Source organism: Portunus trituberculatus, chromosome 24 (assembly GCF_017591435.1).
Source record: "Portunus trituberculatus isolate SZX2019 chromosome 24, ASM1759143v1, whole genome shotgun sequence".
In the NCBI taxonomy this organism is placed as follows: Eukaryota; Metazoa; Arthropoda; class Malacostraca; order Decapoda; family Portunidae; genus Portunus; species Portunus trituberculatus.
Genome location: NC_059278.1, coordinates 19,342,958 through 19,358,572, shown reverse-complemented (window position 1 = coordinate 19,358,572; position 15,615 = coordinate 19,342,958). Strand labels below are relative to the sequence as shown.

General features: G+C 42.6%; 1 protein-coding gene and 1 long non-coding RNA gene across 2 annotated transcripts in view; one reads left to right on the top strand and one right to left on the bottom strand.

Moving 5' to 3' along the window:
- The window catches only part of LOC123508131 (phospholipase A2-like), a 38,949-nt gene extending 23,552 nt beyond the window's left edge, over window positions 1-15,397 (top strand). Inside the window, exons 3-6 of the mRNA XM_045261635.1 lie at window positions 9,124-9,293; window positions 11,329-11,488; window positions 11,744-11,896; window positions 13,197-15,397. Of these exons, the coding sequence (XP_045117570.1) occupies window positions 9,124-9,293; window positions 11,329-11,488; window positions 11,744-11,896; window positions 13,197-13,284 (571 nt within the window). The 3' untranslated portion in view covers window positions 13,285-15,397. The remainder of the gene's footprint in view (window positions 1-9,123; window positions 9,294-11,328; window positions 11,489-11,743; window positions 11,897-13,196) is intronic.
- Window positions 514-15,397, bottom strand: LOC123508132. Its single transcript, XR_006675869.1, has 2 exons — window positions 15,268-15,397; window positions 514-561 (listed from the first exon to the last, which is right to left on the bottom strand). It is a non-coding gene; the product is annotated as an uncharacterized LOC123508132 (long non-coding RNA).
- Window positions 15,398-15,615: the final 218 nt, after the last annotated feature.

The window sequence follows — 15,615 nt, the reverse complement described above, 5'->3', positions numbered from 1 at the left end:
TCTTTTCTCGATCTATAAAGATGCACGACCTCTCTGTCTCTCTCTCTCTCTCTCTCTCTCTCTCTCTCTCTCTCTCTCTCTCTCTCTTTAATCCCCCTCCCTCATTTTCTTCCTTGCAGTGCCTCGTTCCTCCATAATTTTCCTCTTCCCTCGTTTCCTCCTGCCTCCTTTATTCCTTCTTTCCTCCGTTCCTCCATTTTTTCACCCTCCTTAATCGTCTCTCCTCATTTCGTCCGTCATTATGGAGAAAAACCCTACCCTCTTAATCTCTCTCTCTCTCTCTCTCTCTCTCTCTCTCTCTCTCTCTCTCTCTCTCTCTCTCTCTCTCTCTCTCTCAAATTATGCTTCTCGTTATCTTTCTTTTTATTTTTTCTTCACTTTTTAGAAAATTTTACAAAGCATTCTTTCTTTCTTTCTCTTTTTCTCTCTCTTCTTTAGTGTTTCCCCCTCCAATCTTTATCATGCTGTGTTTTGGTTCCCTCGTTTATCGCTTTTACTGCTGCTACTCCTCTCTCTCTCTCTCTCTCTCTCTCTCTCTCTCTCTCTCTCTCTCTCTCTCCCCTTTTCTTGTTTTTTTTATTCTTTTTGTTTTTGCGATTTTTGTTTTCCATTCTTTTAGTTTTCAAATTCCTTTCTTCTTTTTCGTTTGTTATTTTATTTCCTGCTGTTATTTTTTGGTGTTGCTACTACTAACTACTACTACTACTACTACTACTGCCTCTCTCTCTCTCTCTCTCTCTCTCTCTGTTCGGGTCTGAGTTATTGAGTTTATCTCCAGTTTATGTTGTTTTCTTTCGTCCTCGTCGTCTCTTTCCTCATTTTTATCTCAATCCTGCTTCATTTCATCATGTTTATCTCCACCTCCTCCTCCTCCTCCTCCTCCTCCTCCTCCTCCTCCTCCTCCTTCTTCTTCCCAATCGCACCCAAGCACGCTGTCTCGATCTCTGTCTTCTTCCTTCTTCCTCCTGCTCTTCTTCTCCTCCCTCTCTTCTTTCCCTTTCCTTTCCTCCTCTTCCTCCTCCCCCTCCTTTCCTCCTTCCATCTCATCCTGACTCATCCCTGGAGGAGAATTACGTGGAGAAAGTGCTTGAAAGACTCTCAGATTTGACTCCTCCTCCTCCTCCTCCTCTTCTTCTTCTTCTTTTTTTTTTTTTCTTCTTCTTCTTCTTCTTCTTCTTCTTCTTCTTCTTCTTCTTCTTCTTCTTCTTCTTCTTCTTCTTCTTCTTCTTCTTCTTCTTCTTCTCCTCCTTCTCCTCCTCCTCCTTCTCCTCCTTTTTCTTTCATGTTTTCCTTTAAAGTTTCGGATCTGGCGGCATTAATATACAACAACAGCAGCAGCAGCAACAACAACAACAACAACAACAACAACAACAACAGCAATAACGACAACAATAATGCAATATGTGATAATTGCACCAGCTCCTTTGCATTTCCCTTTGTCATCAGTCCTCCTCCTCCTCCTCCTCCTCCTCCTCCTCCTCTTCCTCCCTCTCTTTTCCTCTCATTGTCCTTCTCTTTCTCTAATTCTCCTCATGCGTTCCTTTCTCCCAAATTGTCCCTCCCTTCTCCTTACCCCCCTCCTCCTCCTCCTCCTCCTCCTCCTCCTGCGGCAGTAAGTCATCCCAGCTCCTCCTCCACTCCTCACATTCTGGCCTTCGCTTTGCTGCTTTCCTTTGTTCTGCCAGGGCGCCATGGGTCCCCAGAGACTGCTGCCCCCTTACCTTGGCCCTGCACTCTCTGCCCCTTCCACCCCCTCACTTCCTCTGCCTCGCTCCCCCTCTGTGATTCCAAACTATGTATTCCTCAGTGGTCTCTCTCTCTCTCTCTCTCTCTTTCCCCTCCGTCTGTTTATCTTTGTTTACTGGATTCTATAAAAGTGTGTTGTTGATTTAGATTTATGAAGGGTTTGTAAACTTTCCCTCCTCGTCTTCATCTATGCTTCCATTTCTCATTTCTCTCTCTCTCTCTCTCTCTCTCTCTCTCTCTCTCTCTCTCTCTCTCTCTCTCTCTCTCTCTCTCTCTCTCTCTCTCTCTCTTTTCCCCCTGCGTCTGTTTGTCTCTTTATACTCAATTTAGTAAGTCCGTTTTTGGTTTAAATGTATGAAGGGTTTAAATATTTCGTCTCGCCTTCGCTGCCTACTATCTCTCTCTCTCTCTCTCTCTCTCTCTCTCTCTCTCTCTCTCTCTCTCTCTCTCTCTCTCTCTCTCTCTCTCTCTCTCTCCCTGCGTCTGTTTGTCTCTTTATACTCAATTTAGTAAGACTGTCATTGATTTAAATGTATGAAGGGATTAGAAACTCCATCTTGTCTCCTGCCCCGTCCTTACTCTGTCTCTCTGTCTGTTTACACCCGTCTGCTCAGTGACAAAGCTAGAGACAGACTCGGGTGGTTTGGACACGTCAGGTAGAGAGACAAGGAGTGTGTTGGAACGAAGATGCTGGGGAAGGATCTGTCTGGGAGGAGAAAGAGAGGAAGGCCTGAGTAGAAGGTTTATGGACGGAGTGAAGGACGTGTTTGTAATGGATGCGATTGAGAGACTTAATTATGGAACGCTGCAATGAAAAGGCTGTGATTGAAGATTTTTAAGTTTTTTTCGAGATTAACGGGATTTCTACGATATGAATAGGTGAAGGACGTGTTTGTAATGAATACGAATGGGAGTTGCACCGAAACCTCATCTATTCGAACGTTGAAAAGGTTGCGATTGAAGTCTGATTTTTATTTTTTTCGTGGCTAATGTGACAGATTAACGGGACTTCTACGATATCAGGAGGTGAAGGACTAGTTTGTAATGGATGTGACTGAGAGACATAATTTTGAAACGCTGCACCGAAACCTCCAATACTGGCAGATTGAAAAGGCTGTGATTAAAACCTGATTTCTAAGGGTTTTTTTTTTTTTACCCATAGTTATTGTGACAGATTAAAGGGATTTTCACGATATTAGGAGGTGAAGGACGTGTTTCTAATGGATGTGACTGAGAGACATAATTCTGAAATGCTGCACCGAAACCTCTAATACGCACAGATTGAAAGAGCTGTGATTGAAGTCGAATTTTTACATTTTTTTTTTCCCACGGTATTAGAATGTGAAAGACGTGTTTGTAATGGATGCGATTGAGAGACAGAATTCTGAAACGCTGCACCGAAACCTCCAATACTCGCAGATTGAGAGTCGAATTATTTCTTAAGGTTTTTTCCATGGTTGCTGTGATAGATTTACAGGATTTCCACGATATTAGGAGGTGAAAGACGTGTTTTACAATGGGTACGAGTGAGAGACAATTCTAAAACATTGCACCGAACTCTCCATTACTCGCACGTTGAAAAGGCTGTAATTAAAGTCGGATTTTCAAGTTTTTTTTTTTTTCCATGGTTATTGTGACAGATTAACAAGATTTCTACTATATATAAGAGTGAAAAGTTTTGAGAACACGGGTGAACATCTGAGAGTAAAGCGTTTCAGAATACTCGTATAAACAAGGCTTAGGGGACCGAGTTGTACAGAGAAGGTGGGTGTCTGCAGTGACGTCCCCCTGGCAACTGATAGGAAAAGAAGTTATGTTATTGCTCAACTTTCCCCCTCTAACTCCGTGTAATTCTTTCGCTTGACTTTGGAAACCTTCTCGAGTAAATACCCATGCCCTCTCCTTCCCATTGCCACTCTCCATCCTTTTCTCACTCCCTCAGTACTCACTCTCCATCCTTTTCTCACTCCCTCAGTACACACTCTCCATCCTTTTCTCACTCCCTCAGTATTCATGTCACGTCCTGTCCTTCTTTTCTTCTTCCATCTTCTCAACCCTCTTCTCGTTTTCTTTTTCTTTTATTTTTCCTTCAGTTCAAGTCACATTTTGTCCCTCCTCCTTTTTCTCCTTTCCTCTTCATCTTTTCCTCTTCCTTTTCTCGTCTTTAGTATGTTAAGTTCTGTTTTTTTCTTCCTCTTTCTTCTTTCTTTCTTCTCCTTTCTGCTTCAACTCGTGTCTTTCTTCTTCTTCCTCTTCTTTTCTTCTTCTTTTTCTTCTTCTTGTTCTTGTTCTTGTTCTTGTTCTTGTTCTTCTTTTTCTTCTCCTTCTTCTTCTTCTTCTTCTTCTTCTTCTTCTTCTTCTTCTTCTTCTTCTTCTTCTTCTTCTTCTTCTTCTTCTTCTTCTTCTTCCTCCTCCTCCTCCTCCTCCTCCTCCTCCTCCTCCTCCTCCTCCTCCTCCTCCTCCTCCTCCTCCTCCTCATGACTATAATTCCCTCTTCCTTCCCCAGCCATCACCCACTCATCCCCAAATCTCTCTCTCTCTCTCTCTCTCTCTCTCTCTCTCTCTCTCTCTCTCTCTCTCTCTCTCTCTCTCTCTCTCAAATTCTTCCTTATTAATTTTTCTTTTGAATTTTCCACCATTTCTGTCATTCCATTGCTCTCTCTCTCTCTATCTCTCTCTCTCTCTCTCTCTCTCTCTCTCTCTCTCTCTCTCTCTCTCTCTCTCTCTCTCTCAATAGTTCCATCGTCCATTCCACCACCACCACCACCACCACCACCAATTCTGGCCGCTCCCCAACACTGGCGGGTCCTGACACGACCTAATCATTCTCTCTCTCTCTCTCTCTCTCTCTCTCTCTCTCTCTCTCTCTCTCTCTCTCTCTCTCTCTCTCTGGATTCCTTTCCCCTCTTCCATTTTAATTATTGCGTTCGTCGTTGTTTATGTGTTTATTTACAAACACACACACACACACACACACACACACACACACACACACACACACACACACACACACACACACACACACACACACACACACACATTCAATCTACAGTCTTGCCAGGAATCGATGGGAGAGAAAGAGAGAGAATCCTGTCAGAGAGAGAGAGAGAGAGAGAGAGAGAGAGAGAGAGAGAGAGAGAGAGAGAGAGAGAGGGCGAAGAGGACCTTGTTCACGTTATCAGATCAAGAAATGATGATTGAATTGAAGAAAGAGAGCGAGAAAAGAAAGAAAGAAAGAAAGAAAGAAAGAATTAAAGAAACATAATAAGTTTGGTATTCTCGCCCTGATAACACCATGACCCAAGCTGACCTGGGCTGGCCTTGATGACTTAGCTGGCGTGTGACGGTGTATAGGACGCTTAGAAACCTGGTCACGTATATATATATTTTTTTTCTATACTCTTTTCACGAGCGTTAGACACCCATATTCTGAAACACCTCCGCGCCACACCTTCACTATTTTCAGAGGGCTCTAATTGAAATGATACGGGTTTTTAAGGATGGTTTTGTAATTCCAGTGACGTGTTAACAAGTTTTCTGCATTATCAATAGAAGGAACACTTTTTAGAACTCGGCTAATTGTCTCTGTGGTCTTTGAAAATTGTCGAGGTGAGAGAGGGAAGCGTTTCTGAAAATAACACAGAGACAGAAACCTTTCCTTCACGGCGGAGTTTGGCGGGCCTCGGGTGTCTCTCCTCACTAGGTGGCGGTGTCTCGAGGTGTGGCGGAGGGCTTGACATTTTTTTTCTATGTAAGAGGGGAAAACTGTCCAAGCGCAACATAGAATAAAAAAAAAAAGGCCCACATAGCTGCCAGTCCCGTTTCTTATCCGAAAAAGTTAGCCAAAAACAAAGAGATAAATGTCTTGAAATCTCGCTCTCAAATGAAGTCAAGTCATAGGAGGCTGGAAATACAAAAAGCAGGTAGAGTTGCAGAGTTTACCAGAGAAAGGTATGAATGGCTGAGAGTACTGGTTAACTCTTGCATTGTTGTGGCGACTCTATAAACACAGCCGGTCTGGTGTTCCTGCGTGCCTCGAGATGACTGATATCATTCTCTCAGAAATCGAGAAATTTACAAACCTTTTATTCTTCTCACTTCATATCTTCTATTCGAATCCTACTGATTTGCCTTTGTGTTCAAGCAATAATACATTTTTTTTTTTTTTTTTTCATGTAAGAGGGGAAAGCTGAGCAAGTGTAACATTAGATAAGAAAAAGGCCCACTCACTTGCCAGTTCCTTTGCAGATCCGAGAAAGTTGATGTTAAGTGAAGGGTGTGTGTGTGTGTGTGTGTGTGTGTGTGTGTGTGTGAAGGAGAGTTGTCTTAGTGATGATGGGGAGCAATCAGTTTGTTTATTGGTAAAAAAAAAAAAAAAAAACAATGAAGCGCTTTAAAAATGCACACTTTCAACTAATAAATGCCAACCAGTAGCAGGCGAGAGCGTTGATCACTACCCAGGATGACTCGCTTGTGCCTCCAATGTTAGTGAACAGTATTAGTATCCCCGAACAAAGAAAGCCTCATTCGTTTTCTCTCCCCTATACTCAACTGTGCTTGTTTTCTATTTCGTGTTTCTTGTCTGTGTTGGTGGAGTTTATCTCTCTCTCTCTCTCTCTCTCTCTCTCTCTCTCTCTCTCTCTCTCTCTCTCTCTCTCTCTCTCTCTCTCTCTCTCTCTCTGTTTTGTCTTACATCAGCAACACCAGTAGCAGCTCCTCCTCCTCCTCCTCCTCCTCCTCCTCCTCCTCCTCCTCCTCCTCCTCCTCCTACTACTACTACTACTACTACTACTACTACTACTACTACTGTTCCTATTTGTACAAGTAGTAGCAGTATATTAACAGTAGTAATTATTCTTGTTTTTTTTTATTTGATTAAGAATAAAAACGAAACAAGAAAATCACAAAAGCTCAATACATCTAAACGATAAAAGAAGAGAGAGAGAGAGAGAGAGAGAGAGAGAGAGAGAGAGAGAGAGAGAGAGAGAAAGCAGGAAAGTTCAATAAATGAGCGGAGGGAGCTGAGCGTTAGATGTTACGTCTCTTTTTCCCTTCCCGTTTTCCCTTTCCTCCCTCCCTCTGCGTAGATGTGCATTTAGTCTTTGTCTCTCCCTTCACTCCCCTGTTTAATTTGAATTTGGTAGCGTAATGTGTAAGTGCATGACTCGAATCCTTCCCCCTCGGCGCTGTTTGCTGTTGTCTCTTCTGTGTTTGCTAATCTGCCCTTCCATGAATGTCATTTTCCTTTCCCTCTTGTCCTCTCTTTCATCTGATTTTTTTTTTTCTTTTAAGAGTAAGTCAATTTGTTTTTGTGTTATTAATTTGTTTCCTCTCTCTCTCTCTCTCTCTCTCTCTCTCTCTCTCTCTCTCTCTCATGTTATTTTCTTAGTTTTTCCATCTCCTGGATTCTCATTCTACCTCCTCATCCTTTCGTTTTATCTACATCCCATCGCTTCATCAATTATTGGACACTCGCCCGCACCTAACACGGAGAGGCCTCTCTTAAAGCGAACCCGAGCCAACCCTCACCGTCTCCCTTAATGCTACCGCCAGCCAGCCAGCCATTGGAACCACGAAACACGGCCAGTCTCCTGAAACGCTCTGCTCTATCATCACGATTATTTTCAAGGGGTAACAGAGATGATTAGCCGGGTTCTCAAGAGTGTTTCTCCTGTGAATAATGTAGAAATCTTGTTAATTCATCACTACCACCCTAAGAATATCCATAAAAAACCCGTGTAACTTCTACTAGAGTCCTTTGAATATAGTGAAGGTGGGGCGCAGAAGGGTTTCAGAATGAGGTCTTACGGTCGCTGGCTTGCAGACGCGGCTCCTATACTGCCTAGTAATCTTGGCCTGAGAGAATGGGTGTTATCAGCACCACGTAAACTAGGGTGGTGATTCTCCTACTGTGTGTGTGTGTGTGTGTGTGTGTGTGTGTGTGTGTGTGTGTGTGTGTAGTAGTAGTAGTAGTAGTAGTAGTAGTAGTAGTAGTAGTAGTAGTAGTAGTAGTAGTAGCTGTAGTAGTAGTAGTAGTATAATTAGTAGTAGTAGTAGTAGTAATAGTAGTAGTAGTAGTAGTAGTAGTAGTAGTAGCGGCAGTATAGGAACGACCAATGTGCCCAAATTTCCAGTAACATAGAGCTATATTTTTCCATTCCGTCCAGTTCACGAGATACACACAAAACATTTCAAACTGTGCCGCGATCATGAAAGGCCGCGTGTCACTTGTTCATATTGTGCGTGGGGACAACGAACAGGCGTGGCTGAGACATAAAAAAATCAACATCTCTCTCTCTCTCTCTCTCTCTCTCTCTCTCTCTCTCTCTCTCTCTCTCTCTCTCTCTCTCTCTCGACGAGGCGGTGATGTACAGCCACACGTCAGCTGGTTCCTGTGTCTCGTTTTCCGGCTCAATTTACCCTGATAGGACGTGGCAGGGGTGTTTGCAGAGAGAGAGAGAGAGAGAGAGAGAGAGAAAGAGGGATAGGGATGCCAGGGCTGGAGTTCCCTCACCGTGTTTTGTATCAGAGCGAGTGGTGGTGGTGGTGGTGGTGAGAGGCAGACCACCACCACCACCACCACTACCGCAGCCACAGCCTCACGCAAGCTCCTGAATACTGAAAAGAAGTGTTCAAGTATTCATAGCTGTCCCTCTCGCTTGCTGGTTCTCCCGTGTCCTCTTCCAACATACGTGACTTTGTGACTCTTCCCTCCACTGGTAGTAATAAGAGCATTAGGGCAGCCTGGACGCGCGTGCATCCCAGGCTTGCTAGGAACTTTTTGTGATGTAGCAGGAATACTGGCAAAGTGCAACACAAATTTATGAAAAGGAAGGGTACCGAGATGGTGTTCCCTAAAGTATTCAAGTTTTAGGAAGAAGGAAATGTAGAAGCAGGCAAGGAGTTCTAGTTTATACTAGCGAAAGGGATGAAAGATTGTGACTACTCGTTAACTCTTGCATTAGTATGTGGGTAGGATTAGGATGACAGGAAGTAATAAGTCTGGTGTAGGAAAACATAATACCGTACCGAGCAAATCAATAATTTCGAACTTTGTATATTTGAAGAAAAAAATTGTCTGTATGTATGAACAGCCTCCCAAGCCTCACCTCACATATTTTTCCTCGTTTTCCTTATGTTTATGTTCAGTGTCTTTCCCCTTCTTTCTCCCCTCTCTCAGCCACACCCTGCCCTTCTTTACTCCCACACCACCCCTTTAAACCTTCTCACCCTAGCTCAGGCACCCTAACACCATCCTTCACCTTAAAAACCTTCCCTACTCTCTCCCACTCACTGACACCACCACCACTACCACTACTACCACTACTACCACCACCACTGCCCGCCCTTGACACTCCCTTCCATCTTCTCCTACAGGCGCATTGTGGACGAGATCATGCGGGAGTTGGCAGCAAGCGAGAGTCCCGTGGCTGTCGTAGAGGCGGCTGAGCTGACTGCCTTGATTTCCGCCTGCTACGATCGCTCCATACACGACAAGCGGCAGCCTCCTCCTCACGCCGACAACTTCCCTCACATCATCTACCCAGGCAAGTCCCGTATTCTGAAACACATCCGCGCCGCACCTTCACTATTTTCAAAAGGCTCTAGTTGAGGTGACACGAGTATTAAGGATGTTTCTGTGATTCTAGTGACATGTTAACAAGTTTTCTGCATTAGCAACGGAAAAATACTCTTTCGAACTCGGCTAATTGTCTCTGTGGTCTTTGAAAATGGTCACGGTGAGAGAGGGAAGCGTTTCTGAATATGGTGCTATCTCTCTCTCTCTCTCACGACTGTTTTCAAAGGTCACGGTGATGATTTGCCACGTTATCAAGAGTGTTTCTCCCGTCACTAGTGTGGAATTGTTGTTATTCTGTCATTATAGGGCGATATAAAAAAAAAAAAAAAAAAAAATCAAGAGCCTTTTTTTTTCATTTATATACCATGTGGGCCTTTCACGGGAATTTCTGGGCTAAAGGGGGGAATTTTTTTGTGGCACCTCCTATCTCAAAGCCCACCCTCTAGGAAACCGTTGCCCCGAGTGAGGAAGCCCAACCTTCACTCGGACCGTGGACAGGATTCGAACCCGTGCGCTTGGAGACCCTCGGACCCCAAAGCACGCACGGTTCCACTGTACCACGGCAGTATGGATGGAAGAATGGATGGATGGATAGATGTTTCATAATACAGTTTAAGTTTCGCGCCTCTCTTGACTCTCTTACTGTTTTAATCGTATTTTATTAACATCCAGGGTAGCGTAAGAGAGTAAAGAAAGAATTAAAGATTAACTCCATACTATCTTAGCCAGAGAAAGAGTAAAGAGAGAATAAAAGACTAACCCCGTGTTTTCTGAGCCACATGACTTTTAACGGTGTCTGAAGTGTAAGGGACGGTGGGAAAAGAATGTTCAGCAGTGAATTGGTTAAGTGGTGAGTGAATGAGTGAATGTGCTTTTCCTTCCTGCTGAGTGTCAACGCGGCTAGTTTGCTGTGGCTGGACAAGATTAAAAGTTACGAGACTTGTTTTTAAAGTAGTTTTAGAGAGAGAGAGAGAGAGAGAGAGAGAGAGAGAGAGAGAGAGAGAGAGAGAGAGTTTCACACATTTGTCTTTTGCAGGAAAGAAAACTTACTCCTTTGATGAAGTGCTCCTTTTTATTATTTTATTTTATTTCTCTCTCGCTCTTTTACTATACTCCTCATAAAGTGTTGGAAAAGATGCCAGCTTAATTTAGTCTCTAGCTTTTTCACTGCGACACTAAGCAATTACCACCAATAGAAACAATGCATGAAACCTTTGGAAACATCTACAATATATAAAAAAGGGATGAAATGGATATATCTTTATACTTTCTACCCAGTTTAAAGATATCTCAGAGTCATTAGCGATTAAGGAAAAGGTGTAGCAACCCAAGCTCACGGGTTCAAATCCTGTCCACGGTCCGAGTGTAGGTTGGGCTTCCTCACTCGGGGCAACGGTTTCCTAGCGAGTGGTCTTTGAGATATGAGGTACCCCAAAAAAGTAACCCCCTCTAGCCCATAAATTTCCGTGAAAAGTCCGCATGGTATAAATAAAAAAAAGATAAAAAATAAACTGAAAAAATAACAGCCAAAAGGTTAAAGGTAAAATTGAGATGAACGTTTATCCTGACGAAGTGTTCTCCATCTAGTCTTCGCAATTGCCTTCCCTCCCTCTTTAAGTAATTTGAGATTGAATTGTTTTTAACGCCTTCAGTTCCATGACACTTTTGCATATTCACTCTAGTTATTATTTGGCGATTTTAAACAGCTTCAGAAACTTATATTTGGGGATTAAGATAGTGAAGATTCTGGCCATTAATCTTCAGACCCTTCATTAACGTAAGTAAAATAGTGTAATAGTACCCAAACCTCACGGTAAAAAAGGCGTCCCAGCACTGAAGCGGTTAAAGGTAAAATTGAGGTGAACACTATAATCCTGACGAAGTGTTCTCCATTTTGTCTTTCCTTGCCTTCCCTTCCCCTTTAAGTAATTTGAGACTGACTTATTCTTAATCTTACCTTCCCTTGGTCTTAGTCTTGCCTTCCCTTGTTCTCCCTCCGTCAGGAACCAAGTGGTGCGGGACTGGGAACGTAGCGGAGGGCTTGGATGACCTCGGTTCCCTGAAGGAGGTGGACGCCTGCTGCAGGGATCACGATCTTTGTCCCGACGATCTCGAGCCAGGCCAGACACGGCACAACATCAGCAACGAGTCTCCCTTCACCATGTAAGAGAGAGAGAGAGAGAGAGAGAGAGACTACGCCATAAATCATTCAGCTTCGGTTCCAGTCTCGCATACATTAACTTCGTAGCCTACTTTCCTCATGCCTCATCTCTCTCTCTCTCTCTCTCTCTCTCTCTCTCTCTCTCTCTCTCTCTCTCTCTCTCTCTCTCTCTCACTTGTGTACATACATACAAACAATCACCCACATTTAAATTTGCATTCACGATCGATCTCCACACTTGTCCTCCTTTACTGCAGGACTCACTGTGACTGCAATGAGAGCTTCAGGAAGTGTCTGAAGGACGTGGGCACCGGGGAGGCCAAGGAGGTGGGCTCGGCGTACTTCTCAACGGGGCTGTTCCAGTGTTACCGTCTGGCGAAACCTGTCAAGGGGTGCAAACAGTGGGCTGGGTAAGGAAAGAAAGGCTCTGACGCTTTGCTCTCACCACGACTATTTTCGAAGACTATAGATGCGACCAGCCGGGTTCTTAAGACTGCTTCTCCTTTTAATAATGTATAAATGTTCTTAATTTGTCATTATTACTATACAAAAAACTATCTTTAAAACTCATATTTTCACCACCACGACTATTTTTCAAAGGCTATAGATGTGACCAGCTGGGTTGTTAAGACTGCTTTTCTTTTTAATAATGTGTTAAGATGTTAATTTCATAATTTGTCATTATTAGCATAAAAAAAAATTTAAACTCATTTCTTCACCACCACGATTATTTTCAAAGATGTGACCGGCCGGGTTCTTAAGACTGCTTCTTTTAATAATGTTTAAATGTTGTTAATTTGTCATTACTACCATAAAAACGATCTTTAAAACTCGTATAACTTCAATAATCTTTTTTGAATGTAGTGGAGGTGAGACGTTGAGACGTTTCGTAATACGGTCGTGATGGTGAGACGTGCGAGGGTGGAAGGCAAAAGTTTCCCGATGATGTTGAAAGTCAGGCTACGAGTGTTTGCCGAGCGAGTGTTGGGTCATGGCGGAGTGGCAGGACGAAAGCTTTACCCTCGCCTTCCCTGATGTGGCCTTGGCTTCGCTCTCATCCATTTCCATCACGAGTTCTTTGCTTTTTTGAAGAGTTTTTGTCGTAATCAGTGACTGGATTGAAGGGAAGCCAGATGAGGAGGATGCCGCCTCACATCACTCATTTTTTTCCCCTCTCAGTAATTGGACATGGTTCTTGATTCCTAAAAAGCTCAGTCGTCCGTGTTATGTAAATGATAAAATATGCACGCACTAATATTTAATGAGCCTTGGTCATATCGTTTTATGTTATCCAGTGTGTGTGTTTTAAAATGATAATTTCAACGTTGTTTTCCTGCTAAATGTAGTTCAATGTTATTTATTTTTATATCCGTGGTAGTATCAAGGCGTGTATTCTGAAAAGCTTTGTTCTCTCACCATCACTGCTTTCCAAAGGTCCACTTGAAGGTACTCGTGTTTTTAAGGGTGTTTTTACGGTTCTGGTGACAGATTTTTGGTTTATTAAAAGGAGAAACTGGCTTGAAACCTGGCTCAATTGATGTCTCTGTGGCCTTGGAAAATTGTCGTAGTGAGAGGGGAAGGAGTTTCTGAATACGGGCGTAAGATTCACTCTAAATACCTGTCTTTACAATGCTGTAGACACACTAGCTTACAATTATCTTACTAAACACATGAATGGCCCTTTTCTTAACATTTGCCGTCTTCCCACAGCCTCCTGACGCAAGCTTGCCAAGAGTACGAGTTTGAGGAAAGTGGAGAGCCTCGCTGGCAGGTGTTCGACATGAAGGCTTTCGAGTAGAGGGATAAAAACGACGAGATCTGAAGTTGGCTCCAGATTTGCTGCAGTTATACAGGAGAACCAAGAAGAAAATGGAAATGAAGCTTGCTAAACTACATGGCAAGCGAACAGAAACAGTGGAAATCGACAAAAAAGAGGAGTAAAGTAAAAGATTTGTGGCAAGAATAAAAGAATGTTGAGTTTGACTTATGCGCTGTACTAATTGAGCAGTAGGGAGAGGAAATGATGAGTGTATGTTACGTCATGCAGAGGAACAGGCAAATAACACGTCAGATGATAGTAAGCATTAATCATTGTGTATTTAATCAGCAAACCAGATAAAACTGATGATAAGGAAATTTACTTAGATTTGAATAGAGGTTAGTTTTAAGGTACAGTTAATCGAGAACCAAATGGCAAAGTAATCATAAGAACAATCTATGTTTTGAGAGGAATATGTGAAGAAATTAAGATGTTTTGACGTGTATGAAGAAATTAAGCTATTTTGACAGGAATAAATATACAAATGAAGTTGGTTTGAGGGGATGGATATTGATTAAAGTCTCAAGGTAAGTTTGATCAAGAACACACTGAAACATGAAGGAAGAGATAAGCATGAGTGTAGTAAGATAGAGGCAGCAGTCAGTCGGTCAGTCAGTCAGTCAGTCAGTCAGTCAGTCAGTCAGTCATCACCCACAGCAAGTCACACCACCGTATACGTAGGTTTAAGCACAGTAGATCCCACAGAACATTCACATTTTGTCCCCCATCCCCTCAAAAATTAGCACTACACGTATTAAAATGCTCTGGTATTTGCATATTAATGATTCTAATAGACATTTGTGGCACCGAAGTATTTTCATATCTTAATATTCAACGAGCACACATAGTTTTATCTAGCAGTTGAATCGTGTTTTTGTTCCGTGAGCGAGTATTATTTTCTGCACCTGACGACAAGCGTGTATTCTCGAGCATAGACATAGATTTGTAGCGTCATAGGCGACTGGCGGTTCTGTAGCACGTAGCGTTTTCCACTTTCAATACCACTGAATCATCACTCTCTTCTTAGGACCAGATTCTGAAACATTTCTGCACCGAGCCTCCAGTACTTTCGAAAGGTTTTAGTAAGTTGCAAGGATTTTTAAAGGTGTTTTTTATGGTTCTAGCGACAGATTAACAAAGTATCTACGTTATGAACAGGAAAAACTCTTGAGAACCCTGCTGATCATCTCTGTGGCCTTTGAAAACAGTGATGGTGAGAGAGCAAAGTGTTTTTGAATGTGAGCTTTATGCCCGTATTCAGAAACGCCTTCCCCATTCACAACAACAATTTTCCAAGACCCCAGAGACAACTAGATTTGTTTTCAAGACAGTTTTTCCTTTTGATAAACTAGAAATCTTGCCAATCTCTCACCAGAACCATAAAAAATACCCTTAAAACCACGAGCCTTTGGAAAGCAGTGATGGTGAGAGAGCAAAGCGTTTCTGAATGTGAGCCTTACCATGAGTGTTTGTACTACTCTATACCGCCAAATTCAGCACTTGGTTTCCGTAATGAAGGCTTGCAATGGGAAGATCTCACGTATGTACTTGTGGTAGTAAAAGACTCTGCTGTCACTGCGCATCCCAGCGTCCAGATGTACTGTAACATGTGCCAAAGCTCATAGGGTGACAGATGTAATATTTTTCCTGAACTAAACCTCTTTTTTTTCTTTCTTTTTTTAAACTTGTCTAACGTCACTACTAAAAAATGGAATAGTGTGTGTGTGAAATTATATAAAGTTTGACACACACACACACACACACACACACACACACACACGCGCGCGCGGAAAGAAATTAAAGAAACTCACTACTTAAATCAATCCTCCGTGGAAGTTTTATCAAGAAAGAAAAAGTGTTCAAACTCAATGCGAGACCTTTTCGCAGCGATTCTGAGGGTAGGCGGCGAGGACAAGGTTTCAAGGTCACCAACATCAGCATCTGTGTTTGTGCTGTCATGACTCTCTCTCTCTCTCTCTCTCTCTCTCTCTCTCTCTCTCTCTCTCTCTCTCTCTCTCAGTATTACAAGCGTCACGTCAGGATACTTCAGCCTGGTATTACTTTAAACAATACAATGAATAACTGAATGATATTTGATGTTTGATTAACCCGCTGTGTGTGTGTGTGTGTGTTTATTCTTTCTGTATATGCGGTTCAAATTACTAATCAATGAATAAGGACTATACGACTAAACAGGTAAGAAATCTACAGCGTGGTCGACTCCATTTTCAAATTAGACGATATCATATTTAGAGAATTAAATGATGATTTAACATGATAAAACAGAGAGAGAGAGAGAGAGAGAGAGAG